This window comes from Venturia canescens, chromosome 7 (genome assembly GCF_019457755.1).
Source record: "Venturia canescens isolate UGA chromosome 7, ASM1945775v1, whole genome shotgun sequence".
NCBI lineage: Eukaryota > Metazoa > Arthropoda > Insecta > Hymenoptera > Ichneumonidae > Venturia > Venturia canescens.
Genome location: NC_057427.1, coordinates 444,805 through 462,920, shown reverse-complemented (window position 1 = coordinate 462,920; position 18,116 = coordinate 444,805). Strand labels below are relative to the sequence as shown.

At 39.4% G+C, this 18,116-nt stretch overlaps 1 protein-coding gene and 1 long non-coding RNA gene across 2 annotated transcripts; one reads left to right on the top strand and one right to left on the bottom strand.

The window, feature by feature from the left end:
- Positions 1 to 7: 7 nt before the first annotated feature.
- LOC122413497 (probable cytochrome P450 6a14) lies at positions 8 to 2,286 on the bottom strand. The gene is made up of 4 exons (XM_043423882.1): positions 1,167 to 2,286; positions 864 to 1,085; positions 497 to 760; positions 8 to 415 (listed from the first exon to the last, which is right to left on the bottom strand). Exons 1-4 carry the CDS (start codon positions 2,041 to 2,043, stop codon positions 237 to 239), a joined length of 1,542 nt encoding a protein of 513 aa, XP_043279817.1. The 5' UTR covers positions 2,044 to 2,286; the 3' UTR covers positions 8 to 236.
- Positions 2,287 to 3,053: 767 nt separating this feature from the next.
- LOC122413498 (uncharacterized) lies at positions 3,054 to 6,837 on the top strand. Its single transcript, XR_006261563.1, has 3 exons — positions 3,054 to 3,543; positions 3,638 to 3,873; positions 4,896 to 6,837. It is a non-coding gene; the product is annotated as an uncharacterized lncRNA (long non-coding RNA).
- Positions 6,838 to 18,116: the final 11,279 nt, after the last annotated feature.

The following is an 18,116-nucleotide window of genomic DNA, read 5'->3' as shown; positions in this document are numbered from 1 at the left end:
AATTGAATATGAAGGTTGTTCTTTTTATTATGTCATAAACATTACATGAGAAATTTGCAATTATAAGCAGTAATTTGATAATGCATTTGATGAACGAGCTTTGTGCGCGTATAACACTTACTGCGCACGTACGAATAAAAAATTTGACTGATAATATAAAAATTCCAGGGAATTGTGAAAACTCGAAGTATTTACAGAAATACTACAAAGTTATGCACAGGTTTTGTTTGCTGGCGCTACAGATCGGTGATTTGATCTTTAACTATTTTGAGGTAAATACCATTTTTTGGCGCGAGTAGAAAGGCTCTGGGTTCATTTTCGTAAGGTACGCACGTTTTTTCGCAAGCTTCGACCCGGTAATGATGCAAGATTTTGACGAGGCCAACTTTTGTCTGCATTACACCAAATCGTTTGCCTGTGGAAAGAGAAAAAATTGGAAAATGAGGAATGTGACGTTGCGCTGCGTCGAGATGAAATACACCCGCGCGACACATACCGACACAATTTCTTGGGCCATCACCAAAAGGCAAATAAGCCATTGGATGTCGAGTTTTTATTGCCTCTTCGGTAAATCTTTCGGGATCGAAGAGTTCCGGCTTCGGGAAATAGCGGGGATCCCTTTGAATCGCATAAATCGGTATCCAAACTGTCTGCTCTTTCTCCACCGAGACTATTTTGTCTTTGGAGGAAGTCTCGAAGGTGTAGGGCTCTGAAGATTTTCGCATGAGGACCGTTACAGGTGGATATTTTCGCAGAGTTTCTGCATGAGAGAAAAATGTATACAACAAAAAATTATATGAATCGTGTTTTCATATAAAGTTTCTGATTTATTGTCAATTATTATCGTTTCGCATCACTATTACCTTGAAAAACCATGTCAAGATACTTCAACGACTTGATTGATTCGTAATCGATTACACCTCCGGTTTTGTCCATTTCGCTTTTTATTTCTTCTCTCAACTTCTTCTGAACCATGGGATTCAGTGCAAGCTCGTAAAAAGCGTTGCTCATTGTACTCGATGAAGTTTCAAAACCAGCGAGAAAAAATACGAAAAGCTGAGCCGCCATCAAGTTGTCCGTCAAATCTGTATTGAAATTTATTTTAGGGATCGGTGTGTTATATTAATGTTTGTCAATATCTCAATATGCAATGAGCTCAAACAAACCGATTTCAGCAATCTTCTGAGGGTGGTCTTTGATTGCCATGAGAAGATCAACGAAATCATTTTTAACGACGTTATTTTTTTTTCTGAACTCCATCGTTTGTTTCATGGTATCGATGAAGAAATTGTTGAGCTCGTGATCAACGACCAAGGGTCCGATGATTCCATATAATTTCGGGGAAACATCCCTGATGCGAAATTGCACGAATTTTTTCCAATTGAATGAAAATACGCGTCGTCCCATAACTCGAAAAGGACTGTCCTCTTCGGCCATAGCGTTCATTTGAAGCCCAAATGCACAGACCCCAATGACGTCGGTCGTAAATTTAGCCGTAAACTCCCGTACTTCCATTATCATTTCTCGGGCGTTAGTCGCGTCGTATATACTGCCTAAATACTTTTCCAAATGATTGGCACACTCGACGAGAAGATAAAACATATCTTTGAGTTTGCCAGAAGTGAAAGTCGGCGACAGTTTCAGTCTCAACGGTCGCCATCTTTTGGGCTCGAGGTTGAAAAGATGAGGCGCCAGCGGTTCGACCTTTTCGTTGAACTTGATACCGCGATCGGCGAATTTACTAAAATCTTTTATTAGAACGTTCTTTATAAGATCAAGATCGTGTAGAATAATGACTGGCTTCCGACGCAAGTAGACACCGGAAAACGGCTCGTTCTTCCATTCGCCATACACTAGTGCGCAGTAATCACCGATCGAGTATTTTCCAAACATCAAATTTTTAACAGTACCGAAAAAAGGAACGGGTTTCGGTCCTTTCACGTGACGAGATTCCCAATAGTCGTAATTCGCCACGAGATAATAGTACAAACCTGATAATAAACCTATTGCGATCACGCTTAGCTCCAACGTGCTTAAAAACATTTTTCCATTCGATATTCAAAACAAAAAAAAAGTATTTTTCTCCAAACCGTTTAAATCTGTACTGCTAGATAATGAACTGCTTTTAGCTCGCATCAGGAGATAACTAATTACTCATTCGATGCACTTTTTGTACTTATTGTCTCGCCGTGCACGATATTATATACTTAAGCTGCAATCACGAGTTCATTTATTAATGCGTGACGATGTTTTTCAAGAGACTGATGTGTGCTGAAAGAACAAGCGCGACTGAGTTGATTATATATGTACTTTTCGCCCTCTCTCTCGTTAACAGTTATCAGTTGATTCTCGTCGCTTCTACTACATACTCACAATCAGCAAGATGCATGACATAGCAAAATTATAGTAACTCATCCGTGCCCGGGACTCTTTTTAAATTTCCCTTTAAATGGAACTATATAAAAATGATTGTAAAAAGTTATTTTTTATGATAATAGTTGACGCGTATTTAGTATGTTCGAGAAATATTCGGTTGCGCAAATTTGCAGTATTTTTGCTTTGAATTTTGTCACTTCACAGCGGACACGAAATCGTATATTGCTAAAAATTCCTTAATTCACTGCGTATAACGGAAAATTATATTTGTATACAAAGGAAAATTAGAAGAGATTCGCAGTGCCATATAATTATTTAGAAGCACGAAGCAGCAGGTTGTCAACATTTTGTATTTATTATTATATTCATATTTCGGAGTTGCGGGGTACTACTTTGATATTGGTAAATCTTCGTTATAGCCATTACGGTAATACATTTCATGATCTTCGATCTCTTCGTGTAAAACTTTCACGTACAAATAAAACATCTAACGGACACGTTCTATTGAAATATACAATTACATTTGATATTTATAATCGTAACAATAAACAATCTGCTATTCCGATATTTCAGTCCAGCGTATACAAGCTCGATCATTCCTTTTACTATATGATAAAGTTGATAATGACAGCAGCAGCAGCAGCAGCAGCAGTATCTCGCAAGCGTTGAGTCTGACTGATCCTTGTATGATCGTACGATGTGATCGGCCAGGCAAATACGTGTATTCTCAAGCAATAACATCGCAAATGTGTGTTAATTCCCTAAGAATACGCGTCGCCAACCTGGCCTCAATGGTCGAAGTTTCATGATGCCATTGAACTTGCTATATAATATTTGATTATTCATTATTATACTAAATTCGCCGATGTATGATATTCTCGGTAATGTCCATGTTACGTTGGAGATGCGAGCGTTGATGCGTGACGTTGTTACGAGTCCGACTCCTAGTTACAACTGTGTATTCTCAAGCAATAACATCGCAAATGTGTGTTAATTCCCCAAGAATACGCGTCGCAAGCCTGGCCTCATTTATATCGCGCGACAACTTTTCCAAAATTCTCTCTTCGTATACGATGACTGATTTGCATTAAAAATCTGATCGATTGATCTTTCCATTTTTTCAAGATAAGTCTTCGGTATTGCTCGATTCATCCGTGGTCGCTGCGGGTGAGTAGATTTCATATGCATTATTTTCCAATTTCATATCGCGCGCGAGAACAATATGTAGAAAATAGGATTTGAAATTATTATTTTTATGTAGATCAATGTCGCTGCACTCTTTTTTAACGAAGGCCAAATTAAGGTCACACAGCGTGGATCGCGGTGTTGATTAACGATTTTGTGCAGTTCGATTATCGATCGAAATCATGCAATAAATGGCTGAAATCCATCGATGTCGGCAATGGGGAGGAACGTCTACCAATCGTTGTCTATACTCCGATCTCGAATGCATCCTGGAGAATACCAAAGTTGAGGACATCGCGTCTTCAACGTTCGGTTTGTGAGAATTTAATCCTTTTGTCGTGGGGCCGTTGCGAGAGTAGTGTGTCCGCGATAATTGCATGCACATATGTGACAGGTCAGTCTTGATGCACATTCGCATTATATCATCGCAGAACGTCGCTCGAGGGCTAAAGGAGAGAAAGACAAGCGATTACTAAAAATTAAGTGATTATATGAATAATCGGGAATAACTAATTATCGGAAAAATTTGACTCGAATCGCATTGCAATTCATGAAATACTCACCTGTATGAGGAATTCGCGGTTGATCGAATACAACTGCGTATATGAAAATTTCAACCCGTCCAATGAAGAGTTGGAACATTTTATGTTTTATTGTTTTGTTACGGAAGATTTTTTTTTTCTATCGGAGCACCTACTAAAACTCGGGCCAATGTCTTTCCGTTCAATTTCTCGTTTCCGCGATAAGTACTTTCGAAACGTGTGAGCGCGGTGTGGCTTCGCGAAGATAGAGAAAAACGAAAGGAGAGTAGAAAGAGAAAAGTATATATTCCAAATGCATTGGCGGTATACGCGTCGTATCTGGCAGAGGAGTTTTATATACCACAGATATTGAACTCTCTGATACGAGGTTATGGCTCGTACGAGGTTAGCACACACAACAGAAGTACCTTATTTTTCGTTCTCTATATTATGCATGTGTTGCCGAAGGACAAAATCTAATGTTCTCAATGCGCCATTCGTATATTTACATTTTCTGCCTTGAGTGAAACCGCTCTCGTGCATGTTCGCGCGAATGTCGTATTTCCGTTCAACATAATATGCGCGTCTTTGGGGTGTTCCTTTTGAATATTTTCAAAAAATTGAGGGACCATTTTTTGCGAACGCTGAAAGATAATTTTTTTTTTATTAAGCTATAGAATAAAGATCAACTTCCGGGCATAGATTCGTTGAAATTAATAGCCGTACTTGATATATTCGTTTGTATTGCATTCGTCGTAACAAAATCCAATTGTCTGTTGTTTTCAAATTTTTTTCTTTTATTTTTCATTTCAGACGCTTCGCGGGACCGATTGAATTTGATAATATTGCGGAAAATAATTTTCAAAGGAAATCGCGTAAACAAAATACGTGGAGAAGCTAAAATGCCTGCGGTCTCGCGCGGATACGTCAAGATAACAAGTGCGAAGGTTCAAAATGATTTATAGTCAATGATGTTTTTTTTTTGTTTCCACAAGCGTTTATTCTTTCTCGATGGCCTAGACTTTCTCGCACGATGCATTTATCGTCCTGGAAAGGAAAGACACGATGACGCCTGTTACGCGCGAGCCGAAGGAAAAAAAAACGTCTGCCTTGTCCTTTCAAGCGGTGCCCGAGGGCGATTATTATTCTTCTTCTTCTTTCGTCATCTTCTTTATTTGAAGCCACGTAGCGAGTCCTTTATGAATTTATGCCCTTTTCAATATGATCTTACGAGAGGCGAAGAGAAAAAAAAAATTGACGCGAAGAGCATCAAGTGAGTCGAGCGGTGAAAAATCCTTGCGACTTTTCAACTTGGCACTCCAACATTTTTTACTTTTCTTTTATGTCCATCCTCGTTTTACATTTTTCGTGCTTTTGACATAATCGTCTTAGCGGTCTGGAAATGCTTCCATATATCGGTGTGAGCGGATTCACTTTACGATCTTTCTATTTATGCGAGAACGTACGCGCGACCCACGAAATTATATAATATCAATTGAGAAACCCTGAAATACGAAAACAATGGGAAAATTCGACGCGACCTATAATGCAACTGAATTTATTTTTTTACGCACAGAATAAGAGTATTTTGTCGAGAAGCTAATTCGATTATAATATCTTCAAACGATGCATCAGCAATTCAAAGATACGATTAAAGAATATATAGCATTAAATCACCGTCCGTTAGCCATGCAATTGTACGAGCAGCAAGAGTAAATGGCGCATTCTACTAAACTATTTTTCAGCTCATATGGAGCGAAACTTGCCTATTTGTTGGAAAAAAAAAAAAAATTTTTTCATTTTTCTAGAAACCTTGCCACGAGAAACCGTCAACGCACTACTTATTCTATTTAGGATTAACGATAAGCCGATCGCGTCACTAGATCTCGCGGTCATAATAATATTTATTAGAATATGATAGACTTTTAACGAGGTGAATACATTTGAATAATCGGAAAAATCAAATTTATCGACTTTATCGACGTATTTTTAGGAAGGTTTGATTTCCATTATATGCGGTAGTCGCTCGATTTTTCTATGCTCCTTCTCGAATGAGAAAAACTGATGCATAAAAGTAATTTGCTACCAGCATATGCAAATAATACTTGGTTAAAGCCGCAATGTGACGAGAGAGAACAGGAAAAAAAAATGATGAAATCTTTGGATGAAAAATAGAGGATGACGATCGCTTTTTTATATAGGCGATGCTCCTACAGAATAGCTATTATTCCGGTAACTAATATTAGGAGGAACGAGTTGGTTAAAGCGGAAAGAAGTTGGTAGGTGTGTTCAGAAGGAGCGAGTGACTTCGATGGAGGTGATCTCGTTTACTCCATTTTTAGTAAAAGGGACATGTACACTGCTGTCAACCCTTAAGCAATTTTAAATGTAAATTAAAGTATTGGCCCAGTTGGGGCCGGGCCGCGAACCAGAGGGATAGAATAAAAATAAATGCAAAAAAGAAATGTCGAGAGAGAAAGAGAAGCTGCGAGGTGCCTCTTGTACATTTGCATATTAAGTGGCCACGACCCAATAACATCCTCGTACCTCCGAGAGGCCACCCTCCAACTTTTCAACCCTACTACGAGTTTCACGAGCACTTTCCAACCGAACCCACCAGCGACAACGAATTCCATCCTGACGTGTATACACTGTGTCGGTTTTGTCAGTTTTGTCACAAAACCAAGAGGGCGGGAGGAGCAAATTAATTTTCAGACAATTGAAAAATACAAATTTCATACATGGAGCGCGTCAATGGCAATCGTCATTTGTTTGATTTCAGTGCCTCGAATGAACGAAAATTCGATGATTATTCGAAAGGACTCGCAGCTGACAACCCGCTTAAAAACGTTGATTCGTGGCTGCTGCGGCGTGTTCGATCATTGATCTCTCATCGATGACTCATACGAAATGAATTCTCACACGGAATCTGAGTCACTTTTTGTTGCTGCTACTAACGTTAGTATTAGCCCGTCATTTTTAGGCGATGCTTAAGCTCTAATTTAATGAAAGTGAATTTATTGATACGTCGGGCTCATGGCTTCAACCGCATAAATTTTTTTTATCCAATCTTGCTCAATGTTATCGCCGCACATCGATGACATGATTTGTTTATAGCAATTGCAATTGTTTACAGCTTTAGATATACTCATGCATCACTGCACGAACGTTTAAAGTCATCATAAAAGTATATACAGGACTAATGCCCTGACGATAAAACGCGCGGTATACATCGGGAATTCGAAAGAAAACTTTCTACAACTGGGAATTTATTTGAAATCTGAAATTTCCGGACGCTCAAAAGACAAGCCCGAGCCGATAGTATGCAAAATATATTTTTATGTCGAGAATGTCCCTCGGATCAAAGAAACAAGCTAGGGCGACGTTTGTGAAGTTCGGGATCTATAAGAAAATGTTGAGTGGAATCTTTCCGGCAAAGCTTTCGGCCATGAACCTTTTCTATTCTATGAAGCGGGGGTGACCTCTTGTTGGCAATGAAGGGAAAGTGTGAAGCAAATTATTTCTGGTTCAAGTGATGAAAAACCGGTAAATACTTAACAAAAAGTAAAAAAAGAATGCCACGTAGTAAAAATTGTAGAATCTTGGTATTCGGCGTTCTTTTTTTTTTTGCCTCCAAATTTCTAACTGTAATTGCTGTTGTGTCGGTTTATCGCAAAAGACTGATTGACCATTTGACTGATGACTTTTAGTAACATGCATTTATGAATATTTTAGTTATATATTTCAATGTTTGCAAACGAAAATCAGCAACGACTCGCCTACTCGACAATAGGCAAATCAATATGATCTCGATGGTAGTATACGAAAATGCCGTGAAATTCCGATCTATTCACCCATCCAGGAGAAAGTCATTCGTGAGGACAATGCTTCCGACTTTTGGATGGCTGGTGCGAGTGCGTGAAACCCTCCGAGGTTTGTCACCCACCCATGCGAAGAGGTCCATAGCACGCGACGACATCGACAATGACGACGCTAGACGGTTTAATATTAAAATACTTCAACATATTTTCCCAGCAGTTTAGGTCCTGCGTCGACGCGGGCCCCAAGGAGCTCGGAAAGTCTATCAAAAGAGCTTAAGTTTTCTACCGCTCACCGTCCTTCTCTTTTGATTTCGGCTTAGCCTCCTACTATTTCATGCTATTCTTGGAATTTCAACTGAGATCCTTTATAACCGATGCAACGTACAAACTTTTAGGACGACTGTCGGATCCACCATCCGTATGGTTTGCTTTGCCTGCAATCGTATAAAGGATACTTCGCATTTCCCGCTCAACTTTTTTGCATGACTAAAAACTCATCGACAAGGTCACGCGATTCACGATATTTCGTGTCGTTGTTCGTCTTATTGTGTGAAATATGTGAAAAAATTGATTTTGTGAAAATCATCAAAGCTTTTCTGTTCTCAATCAAAAGGAATTGTTTGTGTATTACGAAATAGACACCGTGTAATGAGCCCTCCCCCCGGCCCCGGGTTTTTATTTTGCCAGACTCATGCGTTTCCACTGCATGTGACAGTGGGGCAAAAAAGTGATCATGCATCATTGTACCTAGAATCAGTTGGCGCGTATAATAATCAGCGTCATAACCCCCGTATACGCGGGATCGTGAAATCTTTGGTTTCTATATAAGCCAAAGATACAGTTATGTGCAACTCCCCAGAGAGGTAGGACCGTAGAATTCCTCATCTCTACAGCAGATGTACACGCCTTTTGCAGACCTTTTCTTATTCATCCCCTTATATGTGCCCATTCCCTGACGTACATTTTTCTTGCTTCGCTTTCAGCAGACTCTTCCCTCCGCACTTCTCCGTAGCCCTTTGCCCTCTCTTATGGTCTTGCTTAGATCCCCCAAGCCCCTCATCACGGATACTCTTTTCCCGTCAGCATCGATATGTTGCTTGCCTACCTCTTCCCTTCCTCTCGTATTTCTTTTTCCTGATCATCTTCTCCTCACGGATGTCCTCCCTCAGGTCCTCTGTAGTTTCCTCACCCTCATTTTTTTCTTTCACCTTGTATTCGGACCAATACATTCCACATCACCAGCTTCAGTCGTCATCTGCTGGCCTGGAATACTCAAAAAAGGAGACTCGGAACGCCATTATTGATGTCGAAAGGTTCAGAACGATCTGGCTTGATCGGAGATGATTTGCTCGGTGACGAGAATATACCAACCAAAGTTCAGTTCCACCCGAATAATTGGACTTCGATCTCAGCAAAGCTCTCCTTCTTCCACCACCGCCGTTGCTTCGAGCAATCCTTACCTCCTCTCCCCTTCCCTCCCCGCCCCACCCAATCGTCGCTTTCTGCCTCTTCCGTTACAAGTGAGACTCTTTCGCGTCCAAGTATGACTCGATCGTATCGAATATGTATATGAGAAGCCTGTACGTTCGGATGTATCGAAGAAAAACTGATTTTTTTTTTTTTTTTTCAGACTCAATAAGCTTTTATCGTCATATTATGCCGCAAAAGACAAAGTTACCTAAAAGGACAACATATGAAATAAAATTTCAAGGGGTCAGCCCGACGCGTCATTCGATTTTTCATAAATATAGAGAATGGACAATATATTAAAGTATTATCACTCGGAGGAGGAAATATTGTTTGTTAATGCGGAAGGAAATCAATGAAAATCAATGTGTTTGAGGGAGTTTGCATTAAACAAGTGGCATATAATTGAATGAGAAAAAAAATATATTAAAGTTCTACTCGTATATATATAACAGTTGTATAAAATTTCAAATAAAACGAACGTGCTACCATAATTACCATATTATGCGTGTGCGATTTCAACGGGAGAACATTTGACCAAATTTGAAACTTTGAATAAAGGGGTAGTCGTATATATAAAACAAACGTGTATCAGCGTGTGTTTCACCGAGGCGAAGAAGAGTTCCCTTCATGAAACGTCCCGTTAGCTCCCCACGCACCAATATGTTCCGTACGTCAGATTCGAAACCGGAAGCTCCCTGGAGTCGGGTAACCGAATGAGAGCCTCAATCGCATGAAAATGCCTGAGGGAAGACATCGCAGATGCGCAGGTGTTCTCTAAAATGTGTCTCAACCTGCTTCTCTAGGTTCGTCGAGGCTACCGAAACTACTGCCGTTCAACAACTGTATTGAGCAGATGCTCTATCCCCGTGTTGTATATTTCCGGGAATTGCATTATTCTACGGATTGCAACTACGTATGCAACGTACAGTGATTCACAGAAGGGGTGGGCTTCGGCCTTTTCGTATAAGGATTATCCCGTTGTCACAGTTTTTCCGTTTTTTTTTTCTCTTTAGAGAAATATAAAAATGTGATAGAGTAAAATATATACAATAATATAACATAATATTGTCCAACTCTCTTCTTCGGTGATGCAGTAAAAGATTTTACGAATGAATAAATAAAAAATTCATTCTCCCCATGCAGGATTCGATCGATCAAACAAATTTTAATGCGGGCAACTCAGTCCCCTGCCTCTATTTTTTTCTGATATGAGCTAAATACGATAATATGAAATTTCATGATCCAACTGCCGCATTCAATATTAGCTTCATTAATCCAAAGAATCTGCTGAGGATAAGAAAAAAAAAAAGAGGGTTATCAGAGAATATACAAGTAATATTGGCGACTTACAGGAGTTGATTAGCCGTTGGAGAAATGAAGATTCTTCGAAATCCATGATATATTATAGTGTGGACAATGAATTTTCGAAGCGAGGTAAATATCGTTCGAGATTACTTATTTTTCCGTTTATCACGTGATTGTTGTTTTCTGGAACAAGAAAAAAGCTCAAGTCTCCTTACGGCTCGTTATTGCGATATGTATTTATATGTGAAAGAATCGATTGGAATATGAAGGGAAGGAAGCGCAGGTTGGAAAGGTGCAGCACTATAACAAGCGGCTTCTTATCGTATAGCATCTTCGGTTATTTGTGGCTTTCGCCGTTACATTTTCTTCCGGCTTACCGCAATCTTGCACTACTTCTGTTTTGCAGGAGCGCCCGGTGTTCATACGCTTCCGATAGGGCGTGTTTTCTCGATCCTTCATCACAATGCTGTATTTTCTGTTTTACCCGCGGGTTATGAATGCCCCACCGTGCAACCTAAATGAGATATGCTTATATTTCTTTTTTTCATTTCATTCTTTCACCGGATCGAGTATTTCTATTGCTTCAACAGTTCTTTTCTTCCGGCGGTGAGCTCGGATTCCCCCAGAATTTTCAACACAACAGAGCTGTGTTGCGAAGACTGCTCTTTTGATATCAAGAGCCGCCTGGTAGCAGCTCGACGCCGCAAGTATAAAGAAAAAAAAAAAAACCAGAGCTAGCTTTGCCGCCCAATGATGGTTTTTCAATAATCATAATAATAATAATAATAATACAATATTCGAAACCCTGCTTAGGGCTTTATACTTCGTATATATCTATGAGTTTTTGTATGCGTGCGATTCTGAGTGCACTCCGAATTACGTTAATAACTTGGAATTCTCCGCTTGCACTTTCGCTCACTGCATCATATTCTTATCATAATCTTTTTATTTATTTTAACAACAAGAGAAATCGAGATTTACATACGGTTAACTATAGAATTGGAATTGTAAAAGAGTATTGAGGAATTGTTTTAGAATTAGCTAATATAGCTTATTGGGTAAATACATATACGAGTTATTGCCGGGGATGACGGCTCTCTTAAACGAGGTCGTGAGGTCCTCTCCTCCGGAGATGGAGTTCGATGTAGCAAAGCACATTTCCTTGGCGCGTGTATCGATGAGAGGGAGGGAGAGAGAGCGAAAGGGGTAGGGAATCGAGAATTTTCAACGCGTTCTCTTGGCTACGGTAACTCGATTCTTCGATCTGACAGATTTTCAAGTGCCTCGGATGGAATTTCAAAGCTGGCTACAGACGTTAATCGGCGATTCGAGTTTTAAGAGTACGTGTTTGGGAAAAAAAGTGCAATTCCATTTTTGGTTTGTCACTGATTCGTTTGCGCGTCACTCCAATATAGTCCAATAAGTGTCAATGGAATCTCACTCGGGTCTTTTGACTCGCACATTCACCATGATTAATCCCTTTCTGGCGGGCACAATTCTCTCCGCCAATCGATATTCTCGCAAACCTGCTTCGTGGTCGCTTTAAACGAATTACAAGTTTCGCAATTACTCGATAGCTTGAGCAATACTTCTTGTTCGATGCGTTCTTCGAGTGATGGACAAACTAAATATATTTCAAATATTGAAACAATTTTTTTTTTCAATACATTTCCAAGACCACACGCGTGTTGTTGCCAGGGCACGAAACGGTCGTGTCGGTCGTGTATGTCATAAATGGTATAAATAAATGCGATTGTATATTCTAAGAAAGCTGTTGATACAGAGTGCATGTATCATATCCCGATAAAAATCAACATGAGAACTCAAATTGTATTTGTTCGCTCGAGCCGGAGCATGGCTAAGGGTCACTCATCCTCAAGTATTGGTTTCGCTCCCGAGGCTGCTCAATACGACAGATTTTTTCAAGTGAATTTATCTTTGGAATGAAATTATTTGAAAATCTTTAATAATCACGTGATTCCAAATAACGGACAACAATGCTAACCAGTTTTTTTTTTTTTTTTTTTTTTTTTTTTTATAGAATGGAAATCGATTGCAGAAAAAACTCATATGAATTACGAACCGTATTTCAAGAATTCTATACAGTTTCTGTTTCTGAATGGCGCATAATAAAAAATTATTTCTGCTCGTAATCCAGAAGAAACTGGATTGACTAAATTCCCAGTAAATCCAATTATTCAAGCACACGGTATCCCATCAACGCGAATGTAAAGTGAAGACTATAACAATGGTGTTCGCAAGAATCCTATGGGTACAATTTATTTATTTCAGATATACGACGCTATAATTGAATGGACCGATGAATGAATTTACTGCATGTATTATGACTCTGATTATTTTATTATTATCGAATGCATACATCTCTCATAGGGACTGTGATATGAGAAAGCAATACCAAGCAGCGGCGGCTAGTTGTAAAATTTGCCTCATTATTCACCAAACGTCCGATGTTTCGCGATGACGTAACAGTCCTGCCAGCGCAGCACCGGAGAATGAGTAGGAAAAGGGATGAAAATATTCTGCTATTTGCAGAGCAACGGCCTTGCCAGCGGTTAATGATACTCCGCGCAGTTGCGAGATTGTCTGCACGGTATGTGTTTATTAAATTCAAAATTCAGCGTGACTACGCGCTTCTCGAATTCCAACCTATTTGCATATATTCAGTTCGAACAGCAGGTTTGAAAATTGCAAAAAACACCAAAAATAGTGTAGAAAAGTGTCGCGTACCGGCGAACACGCGTTTCGAGTCACGAATTATCGATTTTTTAAGGTTACACCTTTGACGAATAGAAATTTGTATTTTAAAATAAAAAGTTGAGAATGAATCTCTGATACGGTGGATTGTACGTTTACGGACTTGTATAATAGCTAGTCCGCGTTGCCAACATGGCTAATAATCGGTATAGTTGTCTAGCATCGCATTCTAATTGATTTTATTTGATGTGAGATACGGTATTAGGTATTGCGCACGCAAAGAGGGGAAAATTGAAAAAGAACTTTTTGAAAAAAAGGCAGCTAGACACACTGTGCTTCCGTGGAATGTGAGAAAAATGAGATGGGAGTAACGGAACAAATCGAAAGTCTAAATTAGCAACAATAGTAAAAGAGCGGGTAGTTTTCCACAGTTTCTCGTTTTGGTTCGCACATGTTCATAAACCTAATGCCACGCCCGGGGAAGCTTATTAAACCGCGAAAAATCCCTATGCGTTGCTTTTTTCGTGAAAATACTCGGAACGTGCATGCCCGGGCGATATCCAGTGCTAATGTAATTGTAAAATGTATTATGATTATCACATCTGGCGTACTTGGCCTCGGCAGGTCTACTTACGGTATACTATATATATAGTGGCTATGAAGCGAACATTCACTTGGCTCCCTGCTCAGAGCTTCCTTAACGTTGAGATTCGAAACTCGCTCTCGTTTTGTAAGCTTCGCTGTTTCTCGCTCAAGGCATTTTTATCACTACGCGGGATTATAGTAATGAAATCTTTGCATAGGAGCTAAGTTGGCGTTTACTTTTCCGTTTCATCAATTCGTCATGCATCAATGCAACGCGCGCTACAATTGTTATTAAGGTTCCTACTAACAATTCCGATATTAAAACGTGTTTCAATTAGTTTTATCTAATTTCGCAACTGTTTCTGAATTTTTATTTCTCCTTGTAGCTCCTTCCACGGATACTACATTTTCTCAAGTTGAAAACAGGACAAGCATCGGTAATAACCGTAATATTCCCAAACGTGAGCTTCAATAATATATTTGTAATTTTTTTTTAATGAAGCTAGGTGTGGCTGAATGTTGATGATGTTTCTAGAAAGGAATTGGAGAAAAAACATTTGACCAAAGTTGCAGCGATTCCGATAATGGTGCGTGTTATAATCACACTTTTGTCATTAAAAACATACGCATCGCTGAAAATACATTTATGATATTACAAACGTGTGACTACATAAATAAATAATTCGAATCAAAGGCAACTATATAAGTGTGTGTCATCTTGATTCCTATGCGTATTATCGCCCTTAAAAAACTTCACCTTGCCGGTGCAGCCGTGTACTCGGGTTAACTCGAAATTCCCCTGCCATTGCCCTATAATCTGCATCATTTCTTCCTTCGTTATGCCCAGCAGCTGTTCCGTCTCACCTACCTAATCTCCGTCCCTTTCAACCACACCCAGCAACTGCGTGACGCAACGATCGACGCTTCATTTCTTCGATTCCGTTCCTCCGCATGAGCGGGGGGATGTATACACGACAATCGTGTCTCAATTTTATTCGTTCAAATTACATACTATAACTACGGTGGACAAATAATCTTCGATTCGGTAGGATACGGACCTCGAAAAAATGGCTCAAACGATGTTGAACATTTTTGAGACAACTGTGTTTATTTCCTCGCCAAATAATAATTTTGGCCCACGCTTCTTCGTACCCTGAACTGAGCAGGTAGACGCACGCATGAAAAAATCGGTAAAAATGATCAATTAACCTTATGAATTGTATTGTTTGGGTAAAGATTTTGCACTTTTTGTACTGGGATAAGGTTCTGCTCTTATAAGTTTCGCCTGTTTTACCTTGATTTTATTGAAACATGGAAAAAAGTGAGTTTTTTAGTAACACGCAACGAAAATATATCATGAAGGATTTCGCAAGGATACGGGAGAACCCACCAAGATTATGCAAATGTTTAATCGCGAAGGAACTCACTAATGGGAAGAAATTGCAGCGCTAGCACCAGATTAAACGGCTACCACATTGAATCACTCCACAGAGCAGAACAGAGCGAGAAAGGAAGTACGCGGTAAAGTTTTGCCTTTTATCCCGCTCCCTCAGGGGAAAACTTTCCTTACTATCTTTAGCCACCCGTTGTCGTACCCGCTGCTTTCTTTTTACCTCACCGTGTCTCCGTATATGACACAAACTAGGCCCTCTCTTTTGCATTTCAGCATTTCACTCTCGTTTTTTATACGGCGTCCTCCATATTTCTTCTATTTCATCAATGCCTCTTGCAAGTAAATAATATCTATATAACAAACTGTTTACACGGAGTTCACTGTTTTCCTCTAATTTTTCTTTACCCCTCGTCCCCATTTACTTTCCCCATTTCATTATTGGCATATAATTTATCTGTTTCAACATTCGAGAAACTGTATCACTGACTTTTTTTTTTTTTTTTACAAATCTATTCCTATATTGAACCAGTAACACGAGTATACTACATACATATTTCACCGTTTTAAACAGTATAGGTTTATTCGACACGGGACAATGACAAAAAATAAAAAAACAAAAAATCCCGAAGAAATTTTGTTCGAGCTATTTACTTTATTGTTTTATAGCTTAATTTTTAATTAATATGAAAAGTAGGAGGTGTCTCGGCCTGCTTGAGATCGAAATTTTGCAAGTTCTCACCATCTTTGTTTATTCACTTGACTTTTTCGATATTACAGATTGATCAATTGTTCAAGAGACAAGCATCCGCACGAGATGGGAATGTAAAAATACTTTGGTATATTGCGCCTCGTGAAACTTTCCAGCTATTCCCCGAGGTCTTTACTCTCTTATTCTTTTTTTTTCCGGCATCTTACGATTCTTTTACTTTTTATAATATGACGGTCCTCTACTGTATCTTACTCCGTTTTTATCTTACCTATCCTCCCTTCTCATATTATTATTATTATTATTATTATTATTATTATCGTCATTTTCTTCCGTTAATTGTGCACGCCTCTTTCATTAATTCTCGATTTAATCGCTTGCCCGCGCGATGAAACTTTCGTTATATATCGTTGCGTACGCGTATCTATTTTTATTAGAAAACATTCGCGGACCACGTCGATTGACCGCAACCGCGGCGCCCTTCCCCAGCATCCTATGCGCGATCGGATTGAGTTTTTGTTTAATATTGAACAAGGCGCTAGTTCGCGCTAACTGAACAAAGAACATAACGAAAAATTAAGTTGAGGATGATATATTTATCCAAGTTACTTCAAATAGTGATAGATGATAGGTACTATGGAAAAACTCAAATAAACATAATACTCAAGTGCGCTTTACGAAATAGGTTGATGCGCGGCGGGTCATTGACTACTTATACATCGTCCAATGGTATAGGAAAAATATGTCTGTATAAAATCTGCTAGATATATAAATATAGGTACCTTTTTGATTAATGCATGGAATAGGAAAAAAAATCGCCATTAAACTCGTGGCGTGTGCAAGCGGAAATTCAATTCAAGTATAAGTTTCATTAATCAAGCACTCGCTGAGAAGACGAAATTTTTCATTTTTTATGAAATTATGTTTTCAATGTCTTATGGAAAGATACGAGTTACTTCAAGTTTTCATCATCTCATTTGGGCCTGTCGGTCAGAGTTAAGTTGCGAAGATATAAAATATGATCGTTGCGCTATGTGCGATATCTCATCGGGTTGGACAGCCAGTGTTCTTCGTTCATCGTTGCGCCTTGCGCTGTGAGATTATATCTCTTCTCAGTCAGATACGGACGCGGAAATCTATCACGCGGTCCATTCAGTATTCGGTATGACTATTGGACTGCTCTCGTCGCAGACAAAATCATTTTTTCCGTTACAAATTACATTTTCACGGACGCTTCATCATTTCGTTGGCGAACGTCAAGTTCTATTGAATATGATACAAAACTACGATAAAATTTTTAAAGTACTTACTAAATTTGGCAGAACATTGTATGATCGTTCGTATACATTCGGCCGATAACAAAAAGTACAAAACATGATATAAATAAAAAGGAAATAAAAAAAATATGCTTGCGTATCGCAACGGTCATACGTGAGACGAATGTTGTTCAAGTTGATGTAATAGGATCAAAAATGCGTGTGCTCGAACCGCCTGTACCAACGTCAAAAATAGCATTTGAGGCATATTGCATAATCCATTTCGTTCAGGAGTTGATCCCGCGACCATTAGTATAATTTATCTGAATTTTTCATAAACTATATACGGCGCACAATGGAATCAACGCGCCGCGCGCTCTACGAACTGCACGCTTGCATGCATGATTGCGACGAAACCTCATATGCGGATAATAAAAACTTACGTTCGCACTACGTTCGATAATGATAGCGCCTTGATATTAGATTTGGTGCGTTTTATACGATTAAACTAAACGAAAACGAATTTTATAAGACATATCGCGACGCGACGGGGCGCACTCGAACTGGCCATATAGTATATGCACGGGTCTTGCGACGTCGTTTACATGGATTACCAGCACTTGCAGCGTCGGTTACGATATGCGCGCATGGGAACGCCGCCGAACGCCGATGATAGGGATCATGCATAAGAAGTATACCCACCCGTCTGATAAGGGTGGAGCAGCCGGGAATATTGGCCCTCATGAGGAAAAAAGTTATCTATCGCGGGGAGCAGGACGGCTC

What these genes read in the sequence shown, in the direction of transcription:
- LOC122413497 (XM_043423882.1), bottom strand. Translation starts at nt 2,043, where the DNA reads ATGTTTTTAAGCACGTTGGAGCTAAGCGTGATCGCAATAGGTTTATTA. An exon ending in TCAGAAGATTGCTGAAATCG is followed by an intron (nt 1,086 to 1,166) that starts GTTTGTTTGAGC and finishes ATTTCAATACAG; the next exon opens with ATTTGACGGACAACTTGATG. An exon ending in TCTTGACATGGTTTTTCAAG is followed by an intron (nt 761 to 863) that starts GTAATAGTGATG and finishes TCTCTCATGCAG; the next exon opens with AAACTCTGCGAAAATATCCA.